Genomic DNA, 26,499 nt, shown 5'->3' with positions numbered 1-26,499 from the left:
AGTTGCTGACAACAAAGCTCCGCCCGGTAGCAATTCACCAGAAGCGGCACAATACAACCAAAACGAACACACTCGCCCCACTGCGCGTTTTTTTTTTTTTTTTTTTTGTCCAAATCTCGCGATGTTTGCTGAGCGGTGGCGTTGTTCGGGCGAGCCGACGACGAGACCGTAGCTGTCTGGAAATTTGTCTCGTGTGTTAGATTCAAACGTATTCCTCGTATTAGACCATTTTTGTACGTCCGACAAGTCAATCGGTCCACAATTTTAACACACGTCACTGTTAGTGTCCTGAATTAGACTGGTAAGTTTTGCTAACTGCCTGTTTGCACCCCGCACGGAGCGTGTGTTTGATTTGTGAAAAGGAGTCTCTCTGCACGGCGAGGCCTTCGTGTAAAGCTCGTTAGCCAGCCAGCTAGCCAGCCAGCTAACCAGTATTCCTGTCAGGTCAAGATGAGGGAAAAACGTGGAAACTGTTTTGCTCCTGAAAATTGCAAAAAAAAAACAAAACAAAAAAAAAGCCAAGTGTTTAAATGACATTCGCCCTGTACGACCCGTGCATGTAAATGTGTTAATAAAATGTGTCCGCCTCGCTAGCTAGCAAGATGCATGTGAAGGGGGCGGGACGGCTGTCGGTAGGTTTCTTTAAGTGACAGGGTTGTGTTACTGTACGGTACCTGGACGGTTTCACGTCAGCTCACATTGTCAAACGGGATTTTATAAATGCTCTGTATCATTATTTAGATTTAGATTAGACTAATAGGTTTTAAAGACAGTTACCTGCTTTCAAGTAAAAGCCAGATTACAGTAGCCAATCCCTTTTGAAAACAATCTATATTTTTATAAAGTTACATTAAGACCTTTTGGTTTTACTGTTTTCAATTTCGGATAATGAAATCCCAGTGTTTGTTGATCAATCCTGCTCAAGAAAAATACATTCTTAAGATGAACTCTTACTGAATAACTTGCTTTTCTTGCAATATATTACAGGAGAATGGCGGCCGCTGAGGTGAACGGTAGTTCTGCCCCAGCAAAGGAGGAGGAAGAGCCCATGGATGTGACAACAACACACACAGAGAACTACCAGACGCTCATTGATGCTGGGCTGCCCCAGAAAGTGGCTGAAAGTCTAGATAACATCTTCCAGACCGGTGGGTGATAGTTGTTTTTGCTCATACAGCTATGAAATGTCATATTAAGAAGCTGTGCTTGAGTACTAAATATGTCTTTGTCACTGATGGTGAACATGTTTTGTAATCGCAGGCTTGGTGGCGTATGTTGACCTAGACGAAAGGGCCATCGATGCACTCCGGGAGTTCAATGAGGAGGGAGCGCTTACTGTGCTGCAGCAATTCAAAGAGAGTGATCTGTCTCATGTACAGGTAACCACGTGGATTGATTACATCCCTTTTTGTCTTTGAGAAGAGTTCCTATACGTTGTTGTAAATAACGATATCTCATTTGTTTTTAACCTAGAATAAAAGTGCTTTCCTTTGTGGAGTCATGAAGACTTACAGGCAGAGAGAAAAACAAGGAAGTAAAGTACAGGAGTCCACAAAGGGCCCAGACGAGGCGAAAATAAAGGTAAACATTCATGTGGCTTTGTTGTATAGGAGCTCAGAATGATTGTCACCTAAAAAATGCCTCTGCAGCCATGTAGCTCAGTTAATGTTTTGTTTGTTGTGTTTTTCAGTCTCTATTGGAGCGGACAGGATACACCCTGGATGTCACTACAGGTCAGAGGAAATATGGAGGCCCCCCACCTGAGGATGTGTTCAAAGGAACACAGCCAGGGATTGGAACTGAGGTAGATAAGTTTTGTTTTCCTGGTCATTATTCTCAAGGCTCTGTTATATTTGGGGTGAGAAATTATAGGCCTGTGTTGCAGTTTCATTCATAAAGAATCCCAAATATAATGCTGTATATTGCGCTTTACATATCCTTACACTTGTCCACCTCTTTCTTTCTTTCTCATCAGGTGTTTGTCGGAAAAATCCCAAGGGATTTGTACGAAGATGAGCTGGTGCCGCTCTTTGAGTCAGCTGGTCCCATCTGGGACCTCAGGTTAATGATGGACCCTCTCTCTGGTCAGAATAGAGGTTACGCCTTCATCACATACTGCAATAAGGATGATGCCCAAAAAGCTGTGAAGCTTGTAAGTAGAATGGCAGGGTATCAGAAGAAACCTATTAAACCATATAAGAATTCAACATTTATGTGTTATTGTCTGGAGTATTACTTAAAAAAAAGACTTCAGGCTTCAAATCTGTTAATGTTTTACATTGCTGTTCTTTTACAATGTATTTCACAAACTTTTTGGCCTGTATTTTCAGTGTGATAACCATGAAATCCGCCCCGGCAAGTACTTGGGAGTGTGCATATCTGTTGCAAACAATCGCCTGTTTGTCGGATCAATTCCAAAGAACAAGACAAGAGAAAGTATATTGGAAGACTTTGGCAAAGTTACAGGTCAGTTTTAAAAGCACAGAGGTGAATTTGTGTCAGAAACTCTCCAAAACAAATCCACAGTCAGTTACGTTATTGTTTTATCTTGCAGAGGGTCTCCAAGAGGTGATATTGTACCACCAGCCAGATGACAAGAAAAAGAACCGTGGCTTCTGTTTCCTGGAATACGAGGACCACAAGTCTGCAGCACAAGCTCGCCGCCGCCTAATGAGTGGCAAAGTCAAGGTGTGGGGGAACCCAGTCACTGTAGAGTGGGCTGACCCTGTCGCCGAGCCAGACCCGGAGGTCATGGCCAAGGTTAGTTAGTCTCGTGTCTTCCTCTGCAAAACACAAGCATGCTCTGTTCTACAGAGTAACAAACATCCTGGTTTCTGTCTTCATAGGTCAAGGTGCTCTTTGTGAGGAAGCTGGCCACAGCAGTGACCGAAGAGCTTCTTGAGAAAACTTTCTCTCAGTTTGGAAAGCTGGAGCGAGTGAAGAAATTGAAAGACTATGCTTTTGTCCATTTTGAAGAAAGGGATGCGGCCGTAAAGGTGGGTTTTTCATGATTTGGACGAGGTATTTTTGCACGTCTGATGATTCTACGTACGTTACTGTAAAGCGTTGTTTTGTTTGGTCAGGCAATGGATGAGATGAATGGGAAGGAGTTGGGAGGAGAGGAAATTGAGATCGTTCTGGCAAAGCCGCCAGACAAGAAGAGGAAAGAGCGCCAAGCAGCTCGGCAGACCACCAGGAATGCAGGGTGAGGGACAGAGACACGTGACTGGTCCACTGCCAGGCTTATTTTCCCCTGAGGAGGTCATTACATGTAACACTATCCTCCCCTCTGCAGGTATGATGACTACTACTACTACCCACCTCCACGCATGCCCCCACCAGGCCGAGGCAGGGGTCGTGGTGGCCGAGGGGGCTATGCCTATCCACCAGATTACTATGGATATGAAGACTACTATGATGACTACTATGGCTACGACTATCATGACTACCGTGGTGGCTATGAAGACCCTTACTACGGCTACGAAGATGTGTATAGCATGAGGGGCCGAGGCACTCGTCCCAGCAGGGGGGGGCCTCCTCCACCTAGGGCTCGTGGGGCGCCACCGGCACGAGGCCGGGGCGGCTATGCCCAAAGAGGGCCGCCCCTCGGTGGTCCGAGGGGCGGCCGAGGAGGGCGGGGAGCCCCTTTCCAGCCACAGAGGGGCCGAGGTCCTCGCGGGGCCAGGGGCAATCGTGGGGGTAACGTCGGCGGAAAGAGGAAGGCAGACGTGTTTAACCAGCCTGACTCCAAGCGCCGCCAGACCAACAACCAGCAGAACTGGGGGTCCCAGCCCATCGCCCAGCAGCCCCTGCAGCAAGGGGCCGACTATTCCGGTAACTATGGTTACAGTAATGACACCATGGAGTTTTCACAGGATTCTTATGGGCAGCAGTGGAAGTAGGTGCACCAAAAGGTATTTGGCAAAGTGACAACAAAAAAAGAGAAAAACAACAATAAAACGAGAAAAAAAAAAAAAACAGGAGATTGGCCACAATTTTTTGATTGACTTTTTATTCTTCATCCCTCATGAAAATATAAATCTGTATATATCTCAGAAAAAATGGACAGACCCCAGAATTGGCTCGAGATGATTGGCTGGAAAGCCTTTTGGCTGAAGAAGTGAACGTAACCGTTGTGGTGAATCATTTCTTACTCCTACGGTTACATTGGGACATGTGTCTTTAAAAAAAAAAAACACTCAAAATACTTTTATTGTTACGTTTTGTTCCTGATTCTTTTAAAGCCAACAATGAACATTTACAAAAAAAATGGACATTCATTCTCAAAAGTCTGAGAGGACATTAAATAATGATATTTGCCTTGCAGGAAGTTTTTGTCCATGCCCCTTTCCTCCCTCCCCTTCTTGTACTCCCTTTATTTGTGGTTTCTCATAGTTGCTTAGGGATTTGCTTGTAAATAAATGCATATGGTTAGAGCTTCATACTTCATTTTTTGCAATGGTGGAGAAAAGAATCCACAGGAAGGAAGAAATCAAAGTTTTGTAATGTTCAAAGTGTATGCCTAGCATTTCTAGAGTTAGACAAATTGTGTTTTTTTAAAACTGATACCATAACTTTCTATGTTTTCTTTGAACTTGCCCAATAGAATTTGGTTTGGCTTACCTTAAGAGCCATAGCAGTTTGTTCTCTGATGTTCTTTGTATTTATAACTTTTACGTTTGTTCCGTTTCAATAAAACTCAGCTGAGCATCAGTCAATTGTCAGATACTCAAATTCAGTGTTGTCATTCAGTATTTGATTTGATTTTTATCTCAAATTCTCTTATTTGGATGAAGATCTTCTTTTCCAAGTCAAATATTTTGCCTCAAAGGATAATCGCAAAAGACTGAAATTGTGCAATCAGACAACGGGGCAAGAGAATTTGAAATGTGTTTGAATGATAAAATGATTTAACAGGATTTTAACCCTTTATTTTTCAGTGCATGTTACATCAGACTACAGTCACTTCCTGCACTCAGAATTTATATAGTAACTATCAGCAATACCAACAACTATTAAAGGACCACACTGTTATTTTGACCTCTTGCGATTACTCAAGATTGAACCCATCTTTCAGAATTTGTGTGCAAAGGTAAACAGTGTATGCTTTAGTAAATTCCATTGTCCATTCATCAGGACAAGGAAAACATTGAGTGCTTTGTATAGGTCATTTATCTTTATGAAAATTGTGGATGCTTAATGAACTATTACTGAAGATTCACTGAAATTATTAATGTAGTGCACTCCTTTACTTTACAGTTCTCCTCATGTGGTTCCTGTCTATATTGCTACCTCTTCTCTCGTAGCATATCTGCATTTCAGAGCCAGCCAGAGAAAATGTTTTAAGACACAACCAAGGAAATGCATAATAATGCAATACAAAATGTAACAGAAGTAAGTTTTAACAGGTGTAAATGTCCTGTGCCTTCCCACTCCTGTTCTGAGTTTAACCACTTTTTTTAAACAAAAACTGTTTATTTAAACAGGTTGACATCTACTGAAGCATATACTGTGTACACCTGTTCACACACTCTTTAAATTCAAGACAATCTTGGATAATGGTGAGATGTCACTTGCACTGGTATGGTCCTGATACTGACGCCCTTACAACAGTTAGAACTACGCATTTGACTTTGAATGGATTTGTGCTTGTATTGCCAAGTTGTCTCCAATTCATTTTTTTTTTATTTCCAAAATCTGCACATCATCTCAACCATCTGTTTGAAGACACCAAGGATCTGACCATCCAAAGGGTTAAAATTCTTAAAACTGCCATAGAAAATGAGTTTGTTAACCATAGAAAAGTGTTATTAGATACCATGGTATCATTGCATTTTGTTTCATGGTGTCTGTCCTCTTATTCCAACCTACCTAGGTGGAGAAGCATTGAGAGCGGCACCACTAGAATGAGGAACTCACCTGAACGGTACTCAAGGGTGAGCTAGCCTTGCACAGAGTACTGTCTCCTCTCCTTTAGCTAATTGTAATCACTGGAGAAACACTAGCCATAATTACACTTATGTTCTTTTTATTGTTTCCTTACTAATAATACTTTACAACAAATCAAGCTTTTTTTTTTTTTTTTTTTTTTTTAAATTCAGTAGGAAGTGTGATTTTTATTTTTTTTCTCCCAGGCTATGAAGAACACAAGTCTCTAAAGTTGACTGAAGACTCATTGGAAATATTAAAATTAATTGTGTTACCAGCATGTTTCTGGAGTTTAGAGGACACATGAGCAGTGCCTATTTCCTTCACAGATGCAGTGCATATTTTTCCCCTTCAGCCAAATGAAAAGTCATGCCCAATTTTAAGAGCCAAATGGCTTTCTTAAGTCTGGATTAAACAGCCACAAGGCAGACAGCCAAGGATTTGGTAAGCGCTATAAATCTCAAAACCCTACAAACACCTGTTGCCTGTCCTGGCTTACTGCACCAAAATCACCTCAGCTGTCTGCACACACATTCTGTGAATTAAGGGGTGGTGGTGGTGGTGGACATTTACCCTGCTACGCCGCTAGAGGTAGCAGTTCCACACCAGCACGACTAGTGGTCCATTGTTCCTTTATCCGACACTGCATTTATTGGCCATTTTCTGAGCTGGAGAGGCGTTAATTAATAGGTAGATATTCGACTACGGGAGCTGTTTTTCAAATGTATTCAAATAGCAGTGGAGATACTCGGTTAAATGTTGTTAAAATTGGCTGATGTTGGAACAATGGCTGTGCCTCAGGACTGATGTCTGTACCCTTCAACGCCACAAGATGGCAGTAGATTGGCTACAGTATTTATATTGCACAGGTAAGACTGAACTAGGTGACACAGTATTACAGCAGGAAGCTAATTGTATCAATTTACACACATATTCTGGTTTGCATTGAAGTGCCATCAAATGCTGGAGTGTCCTTTACAGTTTCTCATGTCAGAACTGTGTCTTTATATGTTGCCTCTTGTCAGCAGGCAGTAAAGGAGCTGCCCCCCATCCATGTGAATGAGTTCACACTAATGGAAGGGACTGATTGGTAAGATTGTTCATTATCTGAATTAATGCTCAGAAAGTCTCAACATGTTTGTATTTTTACTTTTTGTTATATTGTGAAACAATGATGTCCTAGTTTTCTCTTTATGACCTCTTCCAAGAGTCAGTAAGTTCTGTACGTTGTTTTTTCAGAATATTAACTGGGCGTCAAGTCAGGAATACATTTATATACACACATATTTATATTAGTTGTTATAGATAAATTGCATCATATTAGAGACAATGCAGTCTGTTTTCTGGTCATGTTGGTGTTGATGGTCATTCTGATGCCAAGATTTGTTAACATGCCCTCGTCTGTGTGGCCCCTTTTTTTTTTTCCCCCTAGCTCTGACTGCGGAGACGGTTCTCCACAAGCTGCGAGCCAGATCCATCACTGTGTTTCACATCCCTCAGAATGACCTACTTACTGGACCTTACACTTGAGGTCCAGGACTCATGGGACCACTAGCTGGCTACCCTGTTTACATCTCAGTAGAAGGCACAGGTGAGAAATAAGTGGATTAGTGCAGCTCCAGTGAGTTTATCATTGAGGATGGGGGGGTTAATAAGGTTATAACTTGTCTCATGAGGTGTGAAGAGAGTGCATTTACAACACTTCCTATGTAGTACATTAATCTTAATAAATGTCTATATTCTAATGTTTAATATCTTTTTATTTTTCACTTACTGCAGAAGCGTAGGAAGATACAGTTGATGGATGATCCAGAGCTCCATCCAGCAGACTGCTGCTTCCTTATCCAGCTTAAAAGAATTATGACTGTAAAGGGAACTGGTCTGTTGCTCTTGATTGTTCAATACATTTTATTACCCAAGTAAATGTGTGTGTGTGTGTATTTATATTTACAGTTTCTTTAACTACTTTTTATATTATCACGTTTGTAAACACCACTTCAGTTAATGATATCTTGTCAGCACATGTGCACTACTTCTACTTGAAACTGAATTATGTTCACTGTGAAGTTCAGTAGTGGGTCCTGAAGTCAATGATTACAACATATTGCTTGTTGTAAACTTGACCAGTCAGACAGATGGGAATGGGGGTGGGCCTGTAAACATAATGGGCGGACCAGTGTGACCCGTCAGTGACCAACCCTGTTGACAATACTCGCCCCCTCCTGCCTCATCGTGGTTAAATTACAACTCTGTGGATGCAGGTGGATGTCTTTAATTGGAAGAGCGGGAGTTGCAAGCCTAAAAACTGAAATTAAATTTGGTAATTTGAATTAGAAATCCTGGTTTTGTCGGCCATCGGGGTAAAATGAATTAACAAGCAGCTGATCAGGCTACGATACATTGCCGGGTGGCTGGAGAGCTTTGCCTGAGCGACATAAAGAAGTTGGATTTACTAATAAATAATCTTAACATCATGCATGCAGAGAACCTGGTTGCTATAGGGCTGTTAGCTGCTGCTGCTAGTTGTAATTATATGCCAGATAAAACCCAATGTAAAGCTCTCTAAATGAAACGTTTAGATCTAAATAACAATATGTAAACTTGTTACCTAAACTTAAATTCAATAATTATTATTATTGCAGTCATATTGTGCATGACAACGCGTAACAGTCTGCGTTTTTCTCTTATTTAAAATGATTTTATAAAATAGCAAGAGCCGTGCGGAAGTCGGAGCGGAAGTGTATTATCTTTTTTTTCCTGGCTTTTCAAAATAAGGCAAGCTATGTTTTCAATTGAGAAAATAATAAATACGTCTCCTACTTTTACAAATTATTTTTTATATTTTGTGTCCGTATTACACACCATTTTAATTTATTCATGTATTTTAGCACTTACACTAACACAACCTTGCTTTACTTCGATTCCAGATTACATGTTTAAAAAAAAAAAAAGCTTTTATCACACGGAGGACGCGCTGATAAATGTAGTTAAAGAACTAGAGCCCTTTAAAATATAAGATTTAATTATATTTTAATGGCTCCGTAAAACAACCCCTCGCATTAAGGTTAACTGTGTGGTCACGTGGTGCCACTACGTCACATGTAAACCAGGGGGAAGATGGCGGCCGCCGGAGGAGAGCCTTCTTCTCACAATATGTCGGATGAATTATTTCAAACTTTTATCTCGGAGGTACGATTAAATTTACGTGAGATACTGTGATTTGAAAGTGTCAGTCGCACTCTGTACGTCGGCTCTAGTCGCTCGTTCGGCGGTGGTCGTGTTTATTATCTACGAGGCCTGGCAGACATGAGCATCAGCTAACGACAAGAAGCTAACGTCTGCTGAGGTGTTTTATGAGCAGCTATGTCCCTCTGGTGTTCTCAGGACACCACCATGGGTCGTCTGTGGGTTTGGTGTCCCTTTCTCTACTACTGCAAGTCACCTAAAGTAAACCACAGTCGGATAAGTATGAGTTATTCTCAGGGCTGCTGCCTTCTGTGTACCATCTCTTAGCAATCGCAGTGCAGTCACACAAGTCCCAGAAACTGCAGAGGAAACCTTCACTTTCACCACATTTTACTCACCAGAAAAGGGCAGTTTCAGGTGGACTTTCGCAGTTTGACTTTGGTGGTGTTCTGATAGTTTTCATTATGTGACTGACAGGTGAAGCAGATTGAGAAGAGAGACTCTGTGTTCACCTCCAAGCAGCAGATTGACAGACTGCTCAGACCTGGCTCATCCTACTTCAATCTCAATCCCTTTGAGGTAAGTGTACTGATTAGGTGTTTTCATCTTTAACCGTGTGTATCCAGCAGTGTGTGTGTGTGTGTGTGTATATATATATACTACTACATACATAATAACTCAAATACATGCATACATGTATGAATTGTGTTGTCAGTCATTAAATGTCAATTTACTATTCTACGCCAAGAAGTAAAAGTGATTGTGGCAAACAGGCAAACAAACCCAAACATCGATTTATAATGACATTAAATGGTTTAAAACTAACAACACATCTTGGAAGTTTTAAAGACATATTTGGTTGCTGCACTTAATGAATGAGTAAATGATTGATCAATGTAATAGAACAAAATTCTGTGAAGTCAAATTTCTAAATTAAAGGTCCAGTGTGAAACATTTAGGAGGCTTTATTGTCAGAAATATAATATTCATAGGTATGTTTTTATTAGAGTATAATCACCTGGATATAAGAATTATGTTTTTGTTACCTTTAGCCACCATGTTTAACCATCATGTTCCTACAGTGGCCCAGAAGGGACAAACCAAACACTGGCTCTAGATAGGGATGATTGTGCGTTTTGCTGCCACCGTAGTTTCTCTTTCGTGTTTGGTATATTTTCTGGAAGCATCTACACTGCTAGGTGCCACTAAATCCTACACACTGTGTAGTTTTTTAATTGGTTAAAAACTTCTAACTTCAACACTAGTGTTTTCTCTTACATAATAGTTCCACTGTCTGTATTTCCTAAAAACAGAATCAGATAGAAAGGGAGGCACTCCACAGGTCAAAAACAGCAAAAGAATTACCCTGTGTTGATCTTTTTTAGGTGAATTTTATTTACAATCAATAGACTGACCAATCTGCTGATCAGAGCATTATAACGTTGCCACCATTTCTCTCCTAACGATTGGAATTCAGCATAATAATTATCTTGTATTGACACTTTGGTTGAGATACTTATGTATAAAACAAACCTACCAATGTTCACATTCGTTTCAGGTGCTGCAAATTGATCCAGAAGCCACAGATGATGAATTAAAGAAAAGATTTCGGGCGGTAAGCTAAAAATCACTTGCCTGTGGACATTGTGATTGTGAAATGATGTTTGTTTTTTTCCTTAATTTCTAATATTAAGTCTCTTTACCTGTGCAGTTGTCCATTTTGGTCCATCCAGACAAAAATCAGGGTGATCCAGATAGAGCTCAGAAAGCCTTTGAAGGTAAATTCCTTACATTCTTGATTACATTCAAGTTGTAAATATACACTGGATATCATTCAATTGATTTACTTGTATCGTGTTGCCTAGTTTGTGGTTTCATATAATGGCAGCAAACAAAGTTAAATAGTATATTCAGCTCCTGCCTTTGTGCATGTGGTCATTAGATGAAAAAGAAACACGTACAAGTTTAATTTCACCTGAATATCTCACTGTATTCTAGCTGTGGACAAGGCATACAAACTCCTACTGGAACCGGAACAGAAGAAGAGAGCCTTAGATGTGATCCATGCAGGAAAAGAATATGTGGAGCATATGGTGAGTGTTCAACACGTTCCTTTACATTTCAAATAATCCTCCCTCTTACTCAACTCTCCTGATTTGTATTTGTTTGGTAACATTTTATTTTGTCCGATTCTGTGCTCCCATCAGGTGAAGGAGAAAAAGAAACAGTTGAAGAAGGATGGGAAATCAATGGATGTGGAGGAGGATGACCCTGAAGTGGTAAGTCAAAGTCATAGAAATACATTCTGGGAGAAGTGTTGAAAGTAAAATTAAAATCTGATTGAAATCAAGATTACACTATTGGGTCATTTAAAGGAGAAATATTATTTTAATATTATAAATTCCGTCAAGCTATAGTAATTGTTATTAAATTAAATTATTAAAGATTGTCTTTTTATTTAAACAGCACATTTTATGTTTGATTATTTTAGAAAGTAGAATAGTGGAGTTTCATGTTAATCAAGCTAATATTTGTCCTGTTCATTACTATATATGATTTTACTTGTCGTTTCCAGTTCAGGCAAGCAGTGTACAAACAGACCATGAAGCTGTTCGCAGAGCTTGAAATCAAGAGGAAGGAAAGGGAAGCAAAGGACATGCATGAAAGGTAAAGACACGCAGTATATCTACAATCTGGTTTTTGTAAAAAATATATAAAATGTAATGTGAACAAATGTAATAAAACGTGTTAACCTGCCACCCCTTTTATTTAAATGTCCAAATAATGTAAATGGTGATATTTGATCCAAATGTTAGTTTTTAATTAGTGAAACACAAAAGAATATCTTCATTCAGAATTCCATGGATTTCTTATTTTCTTCTTCACGTCATTTACCAGAAAAAGGGCAAGAGAAGAAGAAATCGAAGCAGCAGAGAAAGCCAAGCGAGAGAGAGAGTGGCAGAAGAATTTTGAGGTGCGGTCCTCCATGATTGTGGTTACTTGCTTATAAATGGAAACATGATGACTTTGGATTTGGCATTTCTAAAATGACCATTTTTTTGGTAACACTTGTCAGGAAACAAGGGATGGGCGTGTGGACAGTTGGAGGACCTTCCAGGCCAAAGGCAAGAAGAGCAAGGAGAAAAAGAACAGGTCCTTCCTCAAGCCCCCAAAAGTCAAGATGGAACAGAGGGAATGATGATGTAAAATTGAGACTTTATTAGATTTAACTCACTGTTATAAAACCCCCCAGTTCTGTGTAACCTCACCCCGTCGTCTGCAGTCAGCTGTGTAGTCGTCATCACACAGTCATCGGGATACTCGTACAACTACTTCCTCATCCTGACCCTGACAAACGTAGTTTTGTACTTGGTTTTTCTAATGTACATATTTGTGATCTGGACCCAGAGATCATACCTGCCTCATGTAAGAAAAGAAATGATACATCTTCCACTTCTGTAACTGATGAGAAAAATGTGGTGTCATTATTTTTGTTCTTTTTTTTAACTAAATAAAGCTTGGTCTTAACAAGCGTACCATACGGTAGTCCACAAAGCTGAGTGTAAAATGTGCAGGAGAGTTAAATAACAAGGCTTGGAGGGGGAATATCTGAAGATATGTGGCATTATTGTTTTTGTTTTCAATCTAGTTGTCGTTATAGATCACTTGACAAGCGAATACAATACTGACAGGATTTACACACAGCACCTTTTTAAAAAAAAAAAAAAAAGATTCTGAGCAAAACAAACATTTCTGGAACATCCACAGAAATACTTAGCATTTTGTTTTACGTCTGCAGAACAAATGCAGATTTTGCATTTAGTGTCTCAATACCACTCATTAGTTCTGCATGTCCTAAATGTATTCCTTAAAATACTGTGAATAAAAACACCTAACTGGTGTTTGTTGCACATGCTATTTATGTTTTGAAAAAAAAAAAAGTAAATCCCTTTAGATTTCAAATAATTCCACAAAATGAAACCAGCTCAGGAGTGTGAACACTGGATGAATAAAATTGAAGTCATACAAGGACTACTTGTTGGTAGAGATTTGTTTTATAACCATATTTCACAAAAACAGCAGATAAGGAGACAGAAATTGTGCAAAGGTTGATACAGTATAATCTGTAAAATATAAGCAAGGAATCAAGAAAGAGCAACATTAACTTTGCTAAAAAAAATAAAAATCTAAATACAGTATAATCCAAGTTTATCTTCCCCACTTTTCTTGGGTTCTAAGGCTGCGTGAGCCTCTGTTTTATTTTCAACTCGAGTCATGCTTCTCTCCACGAGCCCTTTCATCCTTCAAGTCTTGCTCAAGAGGATCACTTAAACAGTCCGATTTGTCCTTTAAGTGTTGGGTGTCACATGACTTTGCACTGATCTCCTCCACCTGCAGAAGCAGACATTGCAGGAGATCCATTACCGCTTCCCATCAGTCCATCCAGACTGAGGCCTTGGAAGGCTCCGAAGAAGGACTCATCCTTCACTGGGGCTCGTTTTCTGGAGGCAGTGTTCTGCTGCACGTGGAAAAGAGGGTGAAGATTGTTATATTTGTATATGGACAAGCAACAACAACAACAAAAAAACCCCACACATTTATGTTGCTACTTTGATTTTACTGCTCACTTACCCGTGGGAGGCAGTGGTGGCTCCTGAAGTGAGTTTTTTTGACCGTCCTCTCTGCGTTCTTCTTCGCTACCACAGCTTGCTGCCGTTTCCTTTGGCAAACACCACAGAAGCTACATTAGGGCACTGCACATGGGGCAAGCAGCTTATTCATGTGAGGAACAGCCTTATCCTTCTTCTTATCCTAAGCCAACACAGCCTGGCCAAAAGTCTCAGCTGGATAATGAGACAGTAACTGGATACTTTGATTTCTTATTGGAAAACAAGTTCATATCACTATAAAGAGACTGGAATGCCTGTTTTAGAGCTGACTGTACAAAAACATCAGATTTGATTATTTCCCATGATATGTACAGATCTTATGCGCCACCATACCTTTCTCTCTTCAGCTCATCCTGGTACATTCTGAGCCAGGAGTCTGGGACTTTCTGGCTGTTGCAAGGAAGGCTTCTCCTCCTGCTGACACTCTTCCTGCGGGTGAAGCTGCTCCGGCGGACAGATTGGCTTTTTTTGTTCCCCATTTTGGTGGCGGCGGCAGATTTTCCAGACACGCAGCTGGCGGTGAACTGCTTCAGGGGAGCACCGAGCGACATGAGAGAATCCATTTCTAAGAGTTGTCTCGTGCTGGTGGTGTCTGTGGTGAATCAGGTGGTGTTTCCCGCGGTCTGTGACAGCATACAGTATAATACGCCGATGTCTTGACTCTAAGGACCAAAGTCAGCGTTCTTCTGCTTTTAATTTACACCAGGAATGAGGCTTTTATCTGCAAAAACAAAGCAGAACATATACGTCAACTAAGAATATCAGCTTTTATTAACAGCATTATTGTCTTATTATTGCCTTCTTTCCAGAAAAGGCACCTGAACACACCATCTACCTAAATTAACAGAACATTTCAATTCTTTTTAGTCTTATACACACTTGTTTCTAAGGTTGTCACATTTTAAAAGTGCAAATAGACATAATATACTGCCATTAGTAAAGAAATAATGGGACTCACCTGTGTGTTATCTTCTATGGACACAATCTGCTGATAGTAAATCTGGAAAAGATAGAGTCCATTTGTTGCACCGCTTCCAGTCCTTCAGTTTGTGTACCTGTATGCAGCTCTGCTCTGTCACTGTCTGCTCTTATGGGGATTTGACTGATGACCTCAAACAGGATTAGCTGAACATATAAGAGTTAATCCCATTAACAACAGAGCAGTTCCAAACAAACCTGCATAGGAAAACAGCTGCTTGTTTACACCTGAGAACTGAAATAGCCAATGTAGACATACGGTTACAGAGAGACTTCAAATAGTCTGGCTGTACTTTGTTAAAACAAGGTCACATTCTCATTTTCAGCAGGAAACGCCTGCATAGGTTAAGTTACAGCTGATGAGATCATTTGGTGATATAGTTGGTGAGAGAGGCCAGATAGATGGAGCGTGTAAGGTGGAAGGTGACGTTTTTCGATGACGCAAGGAGGATTTCATCCTAGCTCCCAAAGACAGGACAACAGCTTCACTGACTGGAGCCATTAAGCCCCTGAGTCACAAAGATGAATGAATCATTTCATTCATCAATTCACTCACTCACTGAACTCCGAAAGGTCTATGTCTAGAGAGCTAAGACTCCAAATCCATCCACACCTGCACAAATTACTTGTTGCTTCAGGAGGCAACAATTTGAAATCAAAAACTATGTATTCCAATATTAATAACTTCAAATTAGAATTTGCAAATTTTAAATTTACAACAAAAATACAGCACTGACATTTTCTGACGTGGAATGTATAAGTCAAACAACAACCTTAGTACTCATGATATCTGCTCATATATCATTTCCTCTGACCATGCGACAGGATGGGATCAAGGTTGAATTACCAACCAAGCAAAGTGGGTAACTGACCCAATGTGACCCAAGCCTCTAACCTCCAGGGGGGGGCAAGGGTCCAAGCATCTGCGTGTGTCAATTTAAGCACCCTTTTAACTGCCTAGACTATGTTTTAGTCTTGAGTTCTGTTGTGTGGCAAGGATCTTTGCGTTATATATTTGGGTGTAGATCCCCATAACGGAATAATCTATTCATTCACAGGACAGAAGTGAGGCGACAAAAATGGGGACAGTGCATGAGGTTAATAAAGCAATGTTACCGACAGATGGGGGAAGCTTACGTGACGAAGCTTCATTACACCTGTTGCAGCAGATCTTCGGTGGTTCCCTCTCTTCCTGTCTCGACAGGTGACAGCTGAGCTTAGGAAATAAAAGAGATTAGTTTCCAAGAAAATGCAACTAGCAACACTTGAAGGGTAATAGCAAATATGCAATACCTGTACATGACTGCCTAGAGGAAAAGCTGTTTTACAATTAAAACTTAAACTGAGCCTGAGCTACTGTCTAGAAAAGCAACGAGGAAAGAGCAAGTAAGCAGTTAACTTTAAATAGAACAATGCAAACACGTTCAGCCTTCACTTACACATTTCAGACACCCCTCTGATGTTTTTTTTTTTTCATCCAGCAGTGGCATTAGTCAGTGAGGGAAGAGATGGACTCAGACACAGTGATGGTATTTAAAGACAGAACGCCTCCCTTTTGCTACCAGAGGCCAAAACTGATACTGAGAGCACCATAAGCCTTTGGCAAGGAGGACTTAACTTTAATTCTACACAATAATACATATATACAGTTTTATACGCTTTAATTTCATACAAAAAAAACAAGTCATGTACAGGTGGGGGGTGGAGACTATGACCTATTGGAACTTAAAATAAATACTGTCAACAGGAGTTGTGTGTGGCTCATTGGCAACCACCACAAGCTGTGTGCTTAACCTCAATGGAGAGACTTCAGGTCTGACCATATCACACATGGGAAAGGCAGTTTATCTTTTTTGTGTTTTAAAAGTATGTCAGAATGCTCCCATGACTAATGTTGAACTACTAAGAAGCCACTGAGAAAAACATTAAGATGAACGTGTCACCCACACCATCCCACCCCTACACACGCACACACACACACACACACACACACACACACACACACTCACTCACACACACACACACACACACACCCAGAAAGCATTGCATAACATAACAAACATATCTATCAATAAGACAGGCCCGAGGCCCTTGTGTGGAGTGTCCATCACCATTATCATCTCATTGGCGAATAATAACAGGTCTAACGACCGGATATTAAGGGAAAGAGTCTCCATATAAGGGATAATCCTTTTATACATAAAAAAAAAAAAACATATGCAATGCAAGTGCTCACTTAACAAAAACGTAAACAAAAACTTGAGACACTTGTCTCTGCTGGAGATATTAGCAATTTCCACAGAAATGTGATATTCAATCTGAATGATCTAATGTTAGCGTAATAGAATATCTTGCATGACTCCACGTTTAGAATTATGAGTGTGAGGACTTCCGCTGCATATACAGCTCTATCTCCTTTTTACCCTTTCCTTCGACTTCAGAATCGGAAGACATTTCTTCTACAAAACTGAGTTACTGTATAACTGATTTTGTAGTGCTTATTTCCTTAGAAAGGTGAATTACTTTCTTTACATGCTGATGAAAACAATAGATGGACGGATGGAAGAGAAGAAGGTGGTTCCGAAGTCAAAAGGAAGACAGGAGCTGCATAGAGGGCTACTTTTGAGGCTGTGGCTGCTAGAAAAGATTCATTTTGACTCCTTTCCAGTCTTTTGTTGATTATTTTGGTCTCTCTGCTGCAGGAACATGCCTCTTGTGGCTGCAGAGGTGGATGTCGGGGGGGGGCAGGGTGGAGGAGCAAGAAGTTAAGGTGTCCATGCTTTAATGACAAACGACAGAACATCTGAAGCCCCGATTTATTCAACAGTTCACCTGCTCCACATATGAAAGACTTGATATCCTCTGTTATTCAGTCTTTGGAGGCTTGCGGGTCACCGGCTGATGTCCCGGTTGCCCTCCCAGTTCTTGCTGCCCGCTGCCTCGCCACTGCTCCCATTCTCAAAGAAAGGGTGTTTGAGGGAGTCGGCCAGCACCAGCCTCTTGGAGGGCTCGTACTCCAACATGCTTTCAATGAGGTCAAACAACTGGTGGTGTTCCTCCGCCTCCGACAATAAGTACCGCTGACAGGGAGAAAGGGAAAAAAGAAAGAGATTAAGAGGAATACTGAGAGACTGTCAAGGGGGGGACATCAATACAAAACAAAATACACTTTTGTTCATTCAGCTGTCTTCCACTTCCCATCCACCCCTCTTACCCGTAAAGGTTTGCAGTTTTCTCTGACATATTTCCCTGCTGAGGAGCTCTCATCCCAGTCCAGACGGCCACGATAGAAATACTTCTGCTTCCTGAGAGGGTACAGAGATCAGCGTGAGATGTGTGCGAATGTTGGTTTCTATATAAAAACGTATATATTTATGAGTGATGGTGTGTGTTCTCTTTACTCACCTCGTCTTACGAATCATCCGAGAGGGCACTGGTCCCAGGATTCTCTCCATCATGGCCAGATGCTCCCTGTTGTCATGAGTCTGGAAGAAATAGGAGTTCGACAACCATGACTCAGCAAGAAACAGCACACAAACCCTACATTTTCTTAAAGGTGATACATGAAAGCATCACCTCTGAGACAAGGATGGCAATGAGAATTTTTTTTTGTATATTAATTTTGGTACTGCTACTTTGTTTTAGACATTATTGTCCGTTTTATGTCCTGTTTCGGTGCTATTGGGAAGGGTCTGGGAAAGTGGGGTGGGGGGTGGGAGACATTGTTTGTGCTCGTCATGTGTACTGATAAAAGAAAACTAATAACAGTGTTTAACACTGAAACAGCACACGTTAAGGGAAAGACTGATCCAAAAGACAATCATAGAGGTAATTCCTATCAAATTAACATAACGTGCTATGTACATGTAAATGTTTCACTGTTGTTCACTGGTGAGATACAGGCTAGATAAATTAGATAGACAAATACAAAGATTAGAATAAGATCTGACTGAGGCCAAGGTCTTGGCTGCAGCCTGCTGACAACAGTAGGGTGCCACTGTACCTGAAACAAGGTGAAGCCCAGGTAGTACTCAAACAGGATACAGCCAATGCTCCACACGTCACAGGGATGGCTCCAGCCCAGCTCTGAAGGACGAAAACATGCAAAGAATTAAAACAACTAGAAAAATGTGTGGATGCTACTCCAAGCTTGCTGACATCACACAAACCTTTATCTACATGGGGCTATCCAGTTGATGGCATAAATACCATGTGCTTCTGAGAAAAACCAAAACTGATCTCGACACCCACTCCTCCCCATCAGTGACTTATTGTGATTATATATGTGAACTGACCTGAATCAGAATTTCCTGCAGAACAAGGCACCTTAAAGTGCTGACCTGTGTTTGTTTGTTTGGCAAAGTAGGAACAACAACTGAGTTGTGTCAACTGAAAAAGACACAGGTGTTTATCTCCAAACTGAGTTCCCTGTTGAATGTCTGGACCTTATTTGGCTGGAACTCTGATAGGTGGAAATAATTGAATAATCCCTTCTGATGAGATGTGTTTTAATTAATTTACGGCCAAAAGCCAATAGGGATCCTCACCTAGTATGACCTCAGGAGCACGGTAATGCCGCGTGGACACAATCGTGCTGTGGTGCTCATGATCAAAAGTGGCACTGCCAAAGTCTACCACTCGTACAGCCGTGCTCTTAACCGTCCGCTCTTCTCGCTTCTGCAAGAAAGAAAAGTACTTTTTAGAGTATTGTGCATGTTTCTTTTTGTTTTTGTCAAATTGCAGGGCTGGATGTGTATTCTACTACATCTTACCTTCTCTACATTGAAGGACATTGTGAAGTCTGAGTTTACAAAGAGGATATTCTCAGGCTTCAGGTCTGTGTGTGTCAGCTTATTGTCATGGAGAACTACAGAGAAACAACAGGAGTAAGTTGGTTATTGAGTCTTCAATTATTACATGATGAATTGTAATAACTGAATTGAACACTGCTTCTAATCTTGCAGCGTGCTGATCTTAATTCCTTTCAGATTAGATGAGGCATGCTACAACCTATTATGAGGATGATGATAATATACAGTGTAATAAATACATTTAGAACAGAAAAACATCTGGAATAGAAAACATTTGAGACAGAAGTCTACATTATAGCAGTATGTTATTAGTTAATAGACATACTCCTCCGCTTGGCCTTCGGTGCTATAATGCCCCTATGTGGCTACAGGCTGTCTACCACAAACAGCCACTCAAACAAATAGTTGACAACTGATGAATAAACATTATGTGAGGGTGCGTTTGTTGGAAAACTACACTCATTTTAGGGACACTAAGACAAAAAACTCAAATCACACAAAAGGTAAAAACTTACACTTCACAGCGAGACAGATTTGGTAGGCCATGTGTCTGACCTGACCAATTGAGTAGGGCAGGTAGTTGTTTTCCTTTAGAAAGTCAAAGGTGCTGAGAGCAAGCAGCTCAAAGGAGATACACATGTGACCATGGTAGTCAAACCAGTCATACATCTGTACACAAAGGCTGCAAGATAAACAGGATACAGGAGATCTGTCAGTGATGTAGTCGGTAATATATGCAAATACCACTTTGATAAGACAAAAGCCAAATCAGACAGACTAATCTAGTATATGAAAGCTTCCAGGGAGGCTTTTACCAAATATACTTTCATTAGTTAAACTAGTAAACTTAATTTGACACATAATTCAATTGCAGCACCACTATACTCACAATTTGTTATCAGGGTCCTTTTCATTAATCTTCTCCAATACATTGATCTCCAAGCGAGCTGCTTCCTTGTATTTCTCTACATTCTTGATAATTTTCAGAGCAACATGGGCTCCTCCCCTGTGGAAACATAAAATAGTATGAAGCCAAAAACAGAGGTAATAAAGCAAAAGCATGCATAAGATTTGTATGTAAAGTTTGCAGTTCCCACAAAGGAACTGGACTGCAGACACGAAAGTGACGTTTATATTTAGTTTACAGTAAAAACACAACACTTAATAATATGACTATGATAGCAAAGTCTGTGACCTCAATGTTAGTTATATGGTGGGAAAAATTAGAAGTCACTCCTTGCAATAAGCCACAACCTTTAAGTGTCACAAACTTAAGGCCCTGACTGTGAAAATGAACTTGCAGTTTTCACAGTCATACAAGGCTAAGTAAGATACAGCAGAGCTAATACGCCTGCAGTAAACTGCACTATGTGATCAACAAGGGCAGCAGGAAAAAAAACAGCACCTTTGAAGCTGTGTACAATCTGATTGAGTAGTGTTTAAATTTAAAACAGCAACAAGAGTAGGTAACAATAGTAACGGTAGATGTTAATACCCTTCTCTTAATCTCATTTGGCTTGGGGCTAACCCCGGAGAGGCGTGACACAAACACTGCTTTCTACAAATCAAGCACTGTGAGCAGGTATTCCCTACTGGTGGTCTTGGAAAAAATAGGACCCCAGAGGCTGACAGCTGTTGTTTTTCTGTGTTAACTGACACACACCTGCGGTGGTCAATGCACTGCATCACCCTCCCAAAGGTGCCTTCCCCCAAAGTGCTGACAATCTCATCTGCAACACAACACAGAGAGAAAAGGAAGAGAGGGGGACAGCAGGGAAAGAAAGAACAGGAGCGTTAGACATGTGGACTTAAGCAGGAATACAAAATACAAAAGTGAAGACAGGCGGATCAATTCTAGCGCCCATCCCCTCTTCAAATGACTGCCTATTTAATCTGGCAGGCTTGAAACACTTTGAGGTAATCTGATAACTGAATGCAAACTGTAGCACTAAAATGCATGTGAAGAAAATAAGGGGGGGGGAATATAAAGCACTCCCTTCAACTGATGACTAATTTGCAGCCATCAAAAATAAGGCCACATCCTTTTAAGATGTGGGTGTCTTTGCCCAAAAGGACACGGGGGTAATGTGTAAAACTGGATGCATGATTCTGAAAATGACAAATGGGTTAATATAAATTTCTAGGTGTGTGCGAGTTGTGCTTTAAAAAAAAAAAAAAAGACTAAATAGGTGATGTGCATGTTAGATTTCTATTAAAATAATAAAAAGACAGTCCCTGAAACCCTCATAGTGGAAAATAGCTAGCTTAAGTTACAGATTTAGAACTGCAACTGAGTTTTTAAATCTGAAACGCAACAGAGACAAACAACTGCAAATGGGATTCTATGTTTAGGAAAGTCAAGTAACCTGTGAAACATAGAAAATGCTCCACAGCTTAAAATCCTAGAACAAAATGGAGAAGGTATCTAAAGTCCCTCTCAAAATCTCCAACATTCTTGCAATCCACCCTGCTATTTCAGCTAGAGCGAAGAGCATTCTAGCAAGGAATCATCACCATCATCAGGCACTCCCATGTCATGTAAATGCTCTATGCTTAATACTCATATGGAGAAGGGTTACGATAGAGTAGTGGCAGTGAGTACATCTCTCTTGCAGGACGTCCCCACTCCGACAGATCAGGTGCCCTTCCTCGTCGTCCCTCACACTCAGTGCCCGTGTCCGGCTGTTGCTCCGCTGTTTTCACACCCAAACCGCCATCAGCAGGTCACGACACGACCGGAGGGAACAGGGGGTTTTCAAGGGCAACCGCAGCCACGGCATCAGGCGGCACAGGTAGACGAGGAGGGAGGAGGAGGGTGGTGTTGGTGGTAGTTGATGTAGTGGTTGTAGGTGGGTTTGGTGGTCATGGGGCGATTCACGCATGACACCACGTGAAGGAAATATATAACGATAGGAATATAGTGCAAGGGAACAAGTCAAAGATCACATGTTGTCCTCTGCTCCTCTCCCCCCTCTATCTTTAAACCACAGCTGCTTACAAACAAGGAAGCAACTGGCATATCCATTCATCAACGCAAAAACCAGTTAAGACAATAATATAGCTAATTCAAAACTTATCAGGCTGACTTTTCAGATTAAGCAAGATGGAAAATAAAATGAGAGGACCCTATGTAATCAAGCAGGAAATATTTAAAGATATCCCCCAACATATATATACTATGTCAAATGTAACCCCCTGCTCACTTAAATTTGTACTACTTAATACATAGGTGTGGTTAAACATAACACACACAAAAAATGCATTCTAACAAAAATAAGACATCTTAAATGCCGATAAATTCTAACAAAAATCTGCATTCAATTTAAAACTAAGTTTTGCGTGGTGTTTGGTAGAACATTTTCACTTTTTTCGGCCTATCTGCACTAAAGTTAACATGTGGCCAAACCAACTATTTCTTCAGGCATTTGGGCCTTTTCCAAAAGAACATAAGACAACATACAAAATTACATTTTAACAAAAAGGTAGGGCCACAGACACTGAATTATGTGTGACCAGGTGTAACTAGGCTTTCAAAAGGAAAAGTTTAGAAAGCTGTGATGGGTGTGTATCTGAACAGCAGCAAGAATTAGTGGTTGATTATCAATGAACTACAGAAAAAGTTTGCATAAAAATGAAAATGCTCTGCCAAAAAGAAATGCCAATTTAAGCAAAAGCCACTTAAACAAAAAAAAAAAAACAAAACCCTTCTTACAGAACAAAAACAAATCATAAAGATTGTGCTACTTACCAATTCTAGGAGCTGTGAGGAAGAAATGGTTAGAGAAAGACAGAGACAGAAAGAGCTGAGTGGAAGAGACAGAGATGGAAGGAGAAGGATGAGGAGAGTTAAAACACAATCTCAGGTCTGGCTGTACTCACCGAGGAGGATGGGCTATAGGACCTGGTTCTACGCCGCCTTCGTTTGTGCTTACGCCTGCTGCCTTTCCGCCGGTACGACTCGTCCCGCTCGCGCTCCCTCTCGCGGCCACGTCGGTAGTCGTACACGTTTGGGGTGAAGTCGCGTGGGTAGTAACTTTCAGCTGCTCCATGTGGCTCCCTTTCTCTGTCGCGGTCTCGATCTCGGCTCTGATCCAAGCGTCTGTATCCCTCGCAGTATCTTCGGTCAAACGGCCGGTGCTCCGTAGAGCGATTGTCATAGCTACGACTGAATGAGAGGAGATAGGCATACACTGAAACCTGAAGGCTGATAAGCAACCAAACCTAAAAAAAAGATTTACAGAATTGGTACCATAAAATAAATGTTCAGCAAGACAAACCAAACAAAATTCACTTTACACACAAACATACCTCCTTGAGCGTACATAGCTTCCTTCCTGTCTGTGTCCCCGCCCTCTTCTGTCTCGGTCTCTGTCTCTGTCACTGCTGGAGGAGTATGTAGGTGATCTTCTGTGCCGGTGTCTTCGCCCTCTGTCTCGGTCTCTGTAACGGTCTTGGTAGCTGCTTCGACTGTCTCTGTCCGAAGACGAGTACCGTCTGGTGTGAGGCATCTAGTGGGACAAGTTAAACAATCAGAATTTAAAAAATAACGCGGATCTCTGGCATAAATGTGCTATAAAGTTCATTAAATGATTGTTGAATTTACAATTACTCCTGATCCGGTTTTTCCAGTGGGAGTGCTGCACTATAAATACTTATTCCATTTCTGTCAGTCACATACTGTGGCATACTTTACTTCTGTCTATATATTGTCATATATATCGCATTATTATAAAAAGGTACACACTTAGGCTCTTATTATATTTTTTACTTACATGTATACACCTAGATATCCAGTTTATATATATATATATATATATATATATATATTGTAATTATATTCTTTAACATTGTATGAACACCTTGAGCAACTGTAACAAACAAATCTTCCCCCAGGATCAAAGTATTTCTGAATATGACTAAGAGATTTGTGGGAGTCAGTAGGAGGAGAAGTTGTAGAAGACAAACGTGAACACATTTGATCTAAAATGAATTGAATAAGCAGCCTGTAACTGGATTTTCTTTTTTTGTTGTTGCACATATTTTACTGTAAGTAAAGATGTTTAAAGTTAACTTCACTGTTTAATAAAACTGCCCTTACAGAAAGGCACAAATGGTCTTCTCAAAATCTGATCAAAATGGGCATGATTGACGACCACAGCATAGTGCACAAACTTGGTTTTAACAGAAGTGTTGGAGGCCTACATTTGAAACACACACACACACAGGTCAACACTTCAACTTTCACGAACATCCACATAAAGCATGCAGCTTATAAATCAGGGCAGAACATCGCTAGAGCTACAGACAGACAACTGTTGAAGCGGGCCCTGGATTAACTATTAAAAACCCACCACTGGTTTGGCGTAAACACAGTGTTGCTTTAGACGATTGTAAACAATGCACACACACTGACTGCAACGTTATAAGTTAAATACACGACTACACGTATGCCATTGTCAGTCAGCTATCTCAGCGTCAACCAAGGCAAACATTAGATTCATAACACAACAGCGTTGCAAGTTCATAATATTCTTCTACGAGCGTCGCTAGTGTTTTCCCCCCTACCATGTAAGACGATGAGGCTAGTAACACAGACGTTAACGGGGTTCATTTCAACACGCACTTACGACATTAAGTAGTATCACTCATTACTTCCCCCCCGTTTTTTAAACACCAACACATTCACGGCAAAACAACTCCAAACTCAAACCTGCCAACCAACTAACCAACGAGCGACGTACGGGCTGTTAGCGTGCTCTGCTAGCAGCATTAGCGAATGTAAATAATTTGGCCGCCATCTTAGCTTGGCAAGCGAAAACAGCTACTTTCGCAAAGCAGTCGTACTAACCGTTTGGCACGATTGTGGCTCACTTGACGGCACGCAATGGCCCGTGTGATATATTACCGTTTTTGCAGCGAGGCCTGTGCGCTTGTCCCACAAGAAATCCGTGGTAGCGTTCCAGTTTTCTCCTTTATCTTCGTGTTAGCCCGATGTTCAAGGCTCTAGTGCTAGCAGGCGGCCAGCTTTCTCTCCCCTGCCTTCCCCGTACAGCGAGTTCTGGTTCAGACTGGTGGCGCTAACGCCGCCCTGCGCCGACACTGTGACTCGGTCCTCTCTGTGTGTGTGTGTGTGTGTGTGTACACAAACAACCGCAACCTGCAACCGCCGCAACTAAATCATGTGTTTTAAATAGTTGAAACGTTTGGAGAGATGTTGTTCAGAAAGGTGTTTGTCATTATTTGTATTTTGTTGCAGCGTAGTTTCCCAGGTGTTCGGCTTTGTTTGTTGCATTCACTCTGCAAATTCAAAAAATGCACATTGGAAATATTACTTTCTTAGTGTGTAAGTGTGTGTAAGATAGCAGCAATAGGGCAAAGTAGTGCAAAAACATAATTAAAATATTACTAATATTATTAATATTACAAGATATAAAACTATAAATTAAAGTATATACACTATTCATTGTTCAAGTAGGACATGGGAGTGCAAAATTTAAGCAGAAAATTAAACTTGACTAAAACTACTAAACTACTAAAGTGGAAATTAAATATAAATAGTGCAAAAGGCTTGTGCATTGCAGGTAGGAGTTTTAAACCAGTCTTTGTCTGCGTGGGTTGGAGGTTCTGGGTGTATATATAGAATACAATATATATATATATATATATATATATATATATATATATATATATTCTATTCTAAATTGAATTTAACTTTCAACAGTATATACGTTTCCATGAAGTGTGTTATTATTATGAATAATAATATTAATTTATTTGATTATTTATTATGTTGTTGTTGTTACGTTATTCAGATTTATTCATTTATGTTTTCTATCTAATGTAAAGTTAAACTTTAAAATACAACGTACAAAGGCAGAGACACACGCTGAGATAGCGTAACGTCGCCTCCTCTTCATCCTCCTCCT

At 40.6% G+C, this 26,499-nt stretch overlaps 4 protein-coding genes across 9 annotated transcripts; 2 read left to right on the top strand and 2 right to left on the bottom strand.

The window, feature by feature from the left end:
- The first annotated feature begins 123 nt into the window (after positions 1 to 123).
- Positions 124 to 9,693, top strand: LOC127357946 (heterogeneous nuclear ribonucleoprotein R). 3 transcript variants are annotated; one of them, XM_051390564.1, is made up of 16 exons: positions 124 to 301; positions 988 to 1,148; positions 1,261 to 1,379; positions 1,474 to 1,581; positions 1,691 to 1,804; positions 1,976 to 2,152; positions 2,331 to 2,466; positions 2,555 to 2,760; positions 2,847 to 2,996; positions 3,084 to 3,205; positions 3,296 to 3,834; positions 5,876 to 5,936; positions 6,957 to 7,018; positions 7,361 to 7,519; positions 7,708 to 7,807; positions 9,592 to 9,693. In XM_051390564.1, the coding sequence occupies exons 2-12, from the start codon at positions 992 to 994 to the stop codon at positions 5,908 to 5,910; spliced, it is 1,863 nt and encodes a 620-aa protein (XP_051246524.1). In that variant the 5' UTR covers positions 124 to 301; positions 988 to 991; the 3' UTR covers positions 5,911 to 5,936; positions 6,957 to 7,018; positions 7,361 to 7,519; positions 7,708 to 7,807; positions 9,592 to 9,693. The 3 variants fall into 3 exon arrangements, with proteins under 3 accessions (XP_051246524.1, XP_051246523.1, XP_051246522.1); XM_051390563.1 differs by having other exon boundaries at positions 6,135 to 7,018; XM_051390562.1 differs by lacking the exons at positions 5,876 to 5,936; positions 6,957 to 7,018; positions 7,361 to 7,519; positions 7,708 to 7,807; positions 9,592 to 9,693 and having other exon boundaries at positions 3,296 to 4,724.
- On the top strand, positions 9,004 to 12,650 carry dnajc8 (DnaJ (Hsp40) homolog, subfamily C, member 8). The gene is made up of 9 exons (XM_051390580.1): positions 9,004 to 9,117; positions 9,592 to 9,693; positions 10,673 to 10,729; positions 10,826 to 10,892; positions 11,113 to 11,207; positions 11,322 to 11,393; positions 11,690 to 11,781; positions 12,013 to 12,088; positions 12,191 to 12,650. Exons 1-9 carry the CDS (start codon positions 9,046 to 9,048, stop codon positions 12,311 to 12,313), a joined length of 756 nt encoding a protein of 251 aa, XP_051246540.1. The 5' UTR covers positions 9,004 to 9,045; the 3' UTR covers positions 12,314 to 12,650.
- A 497-nt stretch (positions 12,651 to 13,147) lies between these two features.
- Positions 13,148 to 16,153, bottom strand: si:ch211-81a5.8 (uncharacterized protein LOC560648 homolog). 2 transcript variants are annotated; one of them, XM_051390581.1, is made up of 4 exons: positions 14,743 to 16,153; positions 14,118 to 14,505; positions 13,747 to 13,834; positions 13,148 to 13,633 (listed from the first exon to the last, which is right to left on the bottom strand). In XM_051390581.1, the coding sequence occupies exons 2-4, from the start codon at positions 14,345 to 14,347 to the stop codon at positions 13,478 to 13,480; spliced, it is 474 nt and encodes a 157-aa protein (XP_051246541.1). In that variant the 5' UTR covers positions 14,348 to 14,505; positions 14,743 to 16,153; the 3' UTR covers positions 13,148 to 13,477. The 2 variants fall into 2 exon arrangements, with proteins under 2 accessions (XP_051246541.1, XP_051246542.1); XM_051390582.1 differs by having other exon boundaries at positions 13,148 to 13,630.
- A 136-nt stretch (positions 16,154 to 16,289) lies between these two features.
- clk2a (CDC-like kinase 2a) lies at positions 16,290 to 25,657 on the bottom strand. Of its 3 annotated transcripts, none has more exons than XM_051390566.1 (13): positions 25,422 to 25,657; positions 23,882 to 24,081; positions 23,453 to 23,738; positions 22,176 to 22,266; positions 21,237 to 21,303; positions 20,463 to 20,579; positions 20,089 to 20,255; positions 19,535 to 19,629; positions 19,310 to 19,439; positions 18,766 to 18,848; positions 18,168 to 18,247; positions 17,977 to 18,067; positions 16,290 to 17,842 (listed from the first exon to the last, which is right to left on the bottom strand). In XM_051390566.1, exons 2-13 carry the CDS (start codon positions 24,079 to 24,081, stop codon positions 17,654 to 17,656), a joined length of 1,596 nt encoding a protein of 531 aa, XP_051246526.1. In that variant the 5' UTR covers positions 25,422 to 25,657; the 3' UTR covers positions 16,290 to 17,653. The 3 variants fall into 3 exon arrangements, with proteins under 3 accessions (XP_051246526.1, XP_051246525.1, XP_051246527.1); XM_051390565.1 differs by having other exon boundaries at positions 25,479 to 25,656; XM_051390567.1 differs by lacking the exons at positions 22,176 to 22,266; positions 23,882 to 24,081; positions 25,422 to 25,657 and having other exon boundaries at positions 23,453 to 23,593.
- Between the last annotated feature and the right edge of the window lie 842 nt (positions 25,658 to 26,499).

Source organism: Dicentrarchus labrax, unplaced genomic scaffold (genome assembly GCF_905237075.1).
Source record: "Dicentrarchus labrax unplaced genomic scaffold, dlabrax2021, whole genome shotgun sequence".
In the NCBI taxonomy this organism is placed as follows: Eukaryota; Metazoa; Chordata; class Actinopteri; family Moronidae; genus Dicentrarchus; species Dicentrarchus labrax.
The sequence above is the reverse complement of the archived record's forward strand: the minus strand, read 5'-3'. Positions and strand labels throughout refer to the sequence as shown.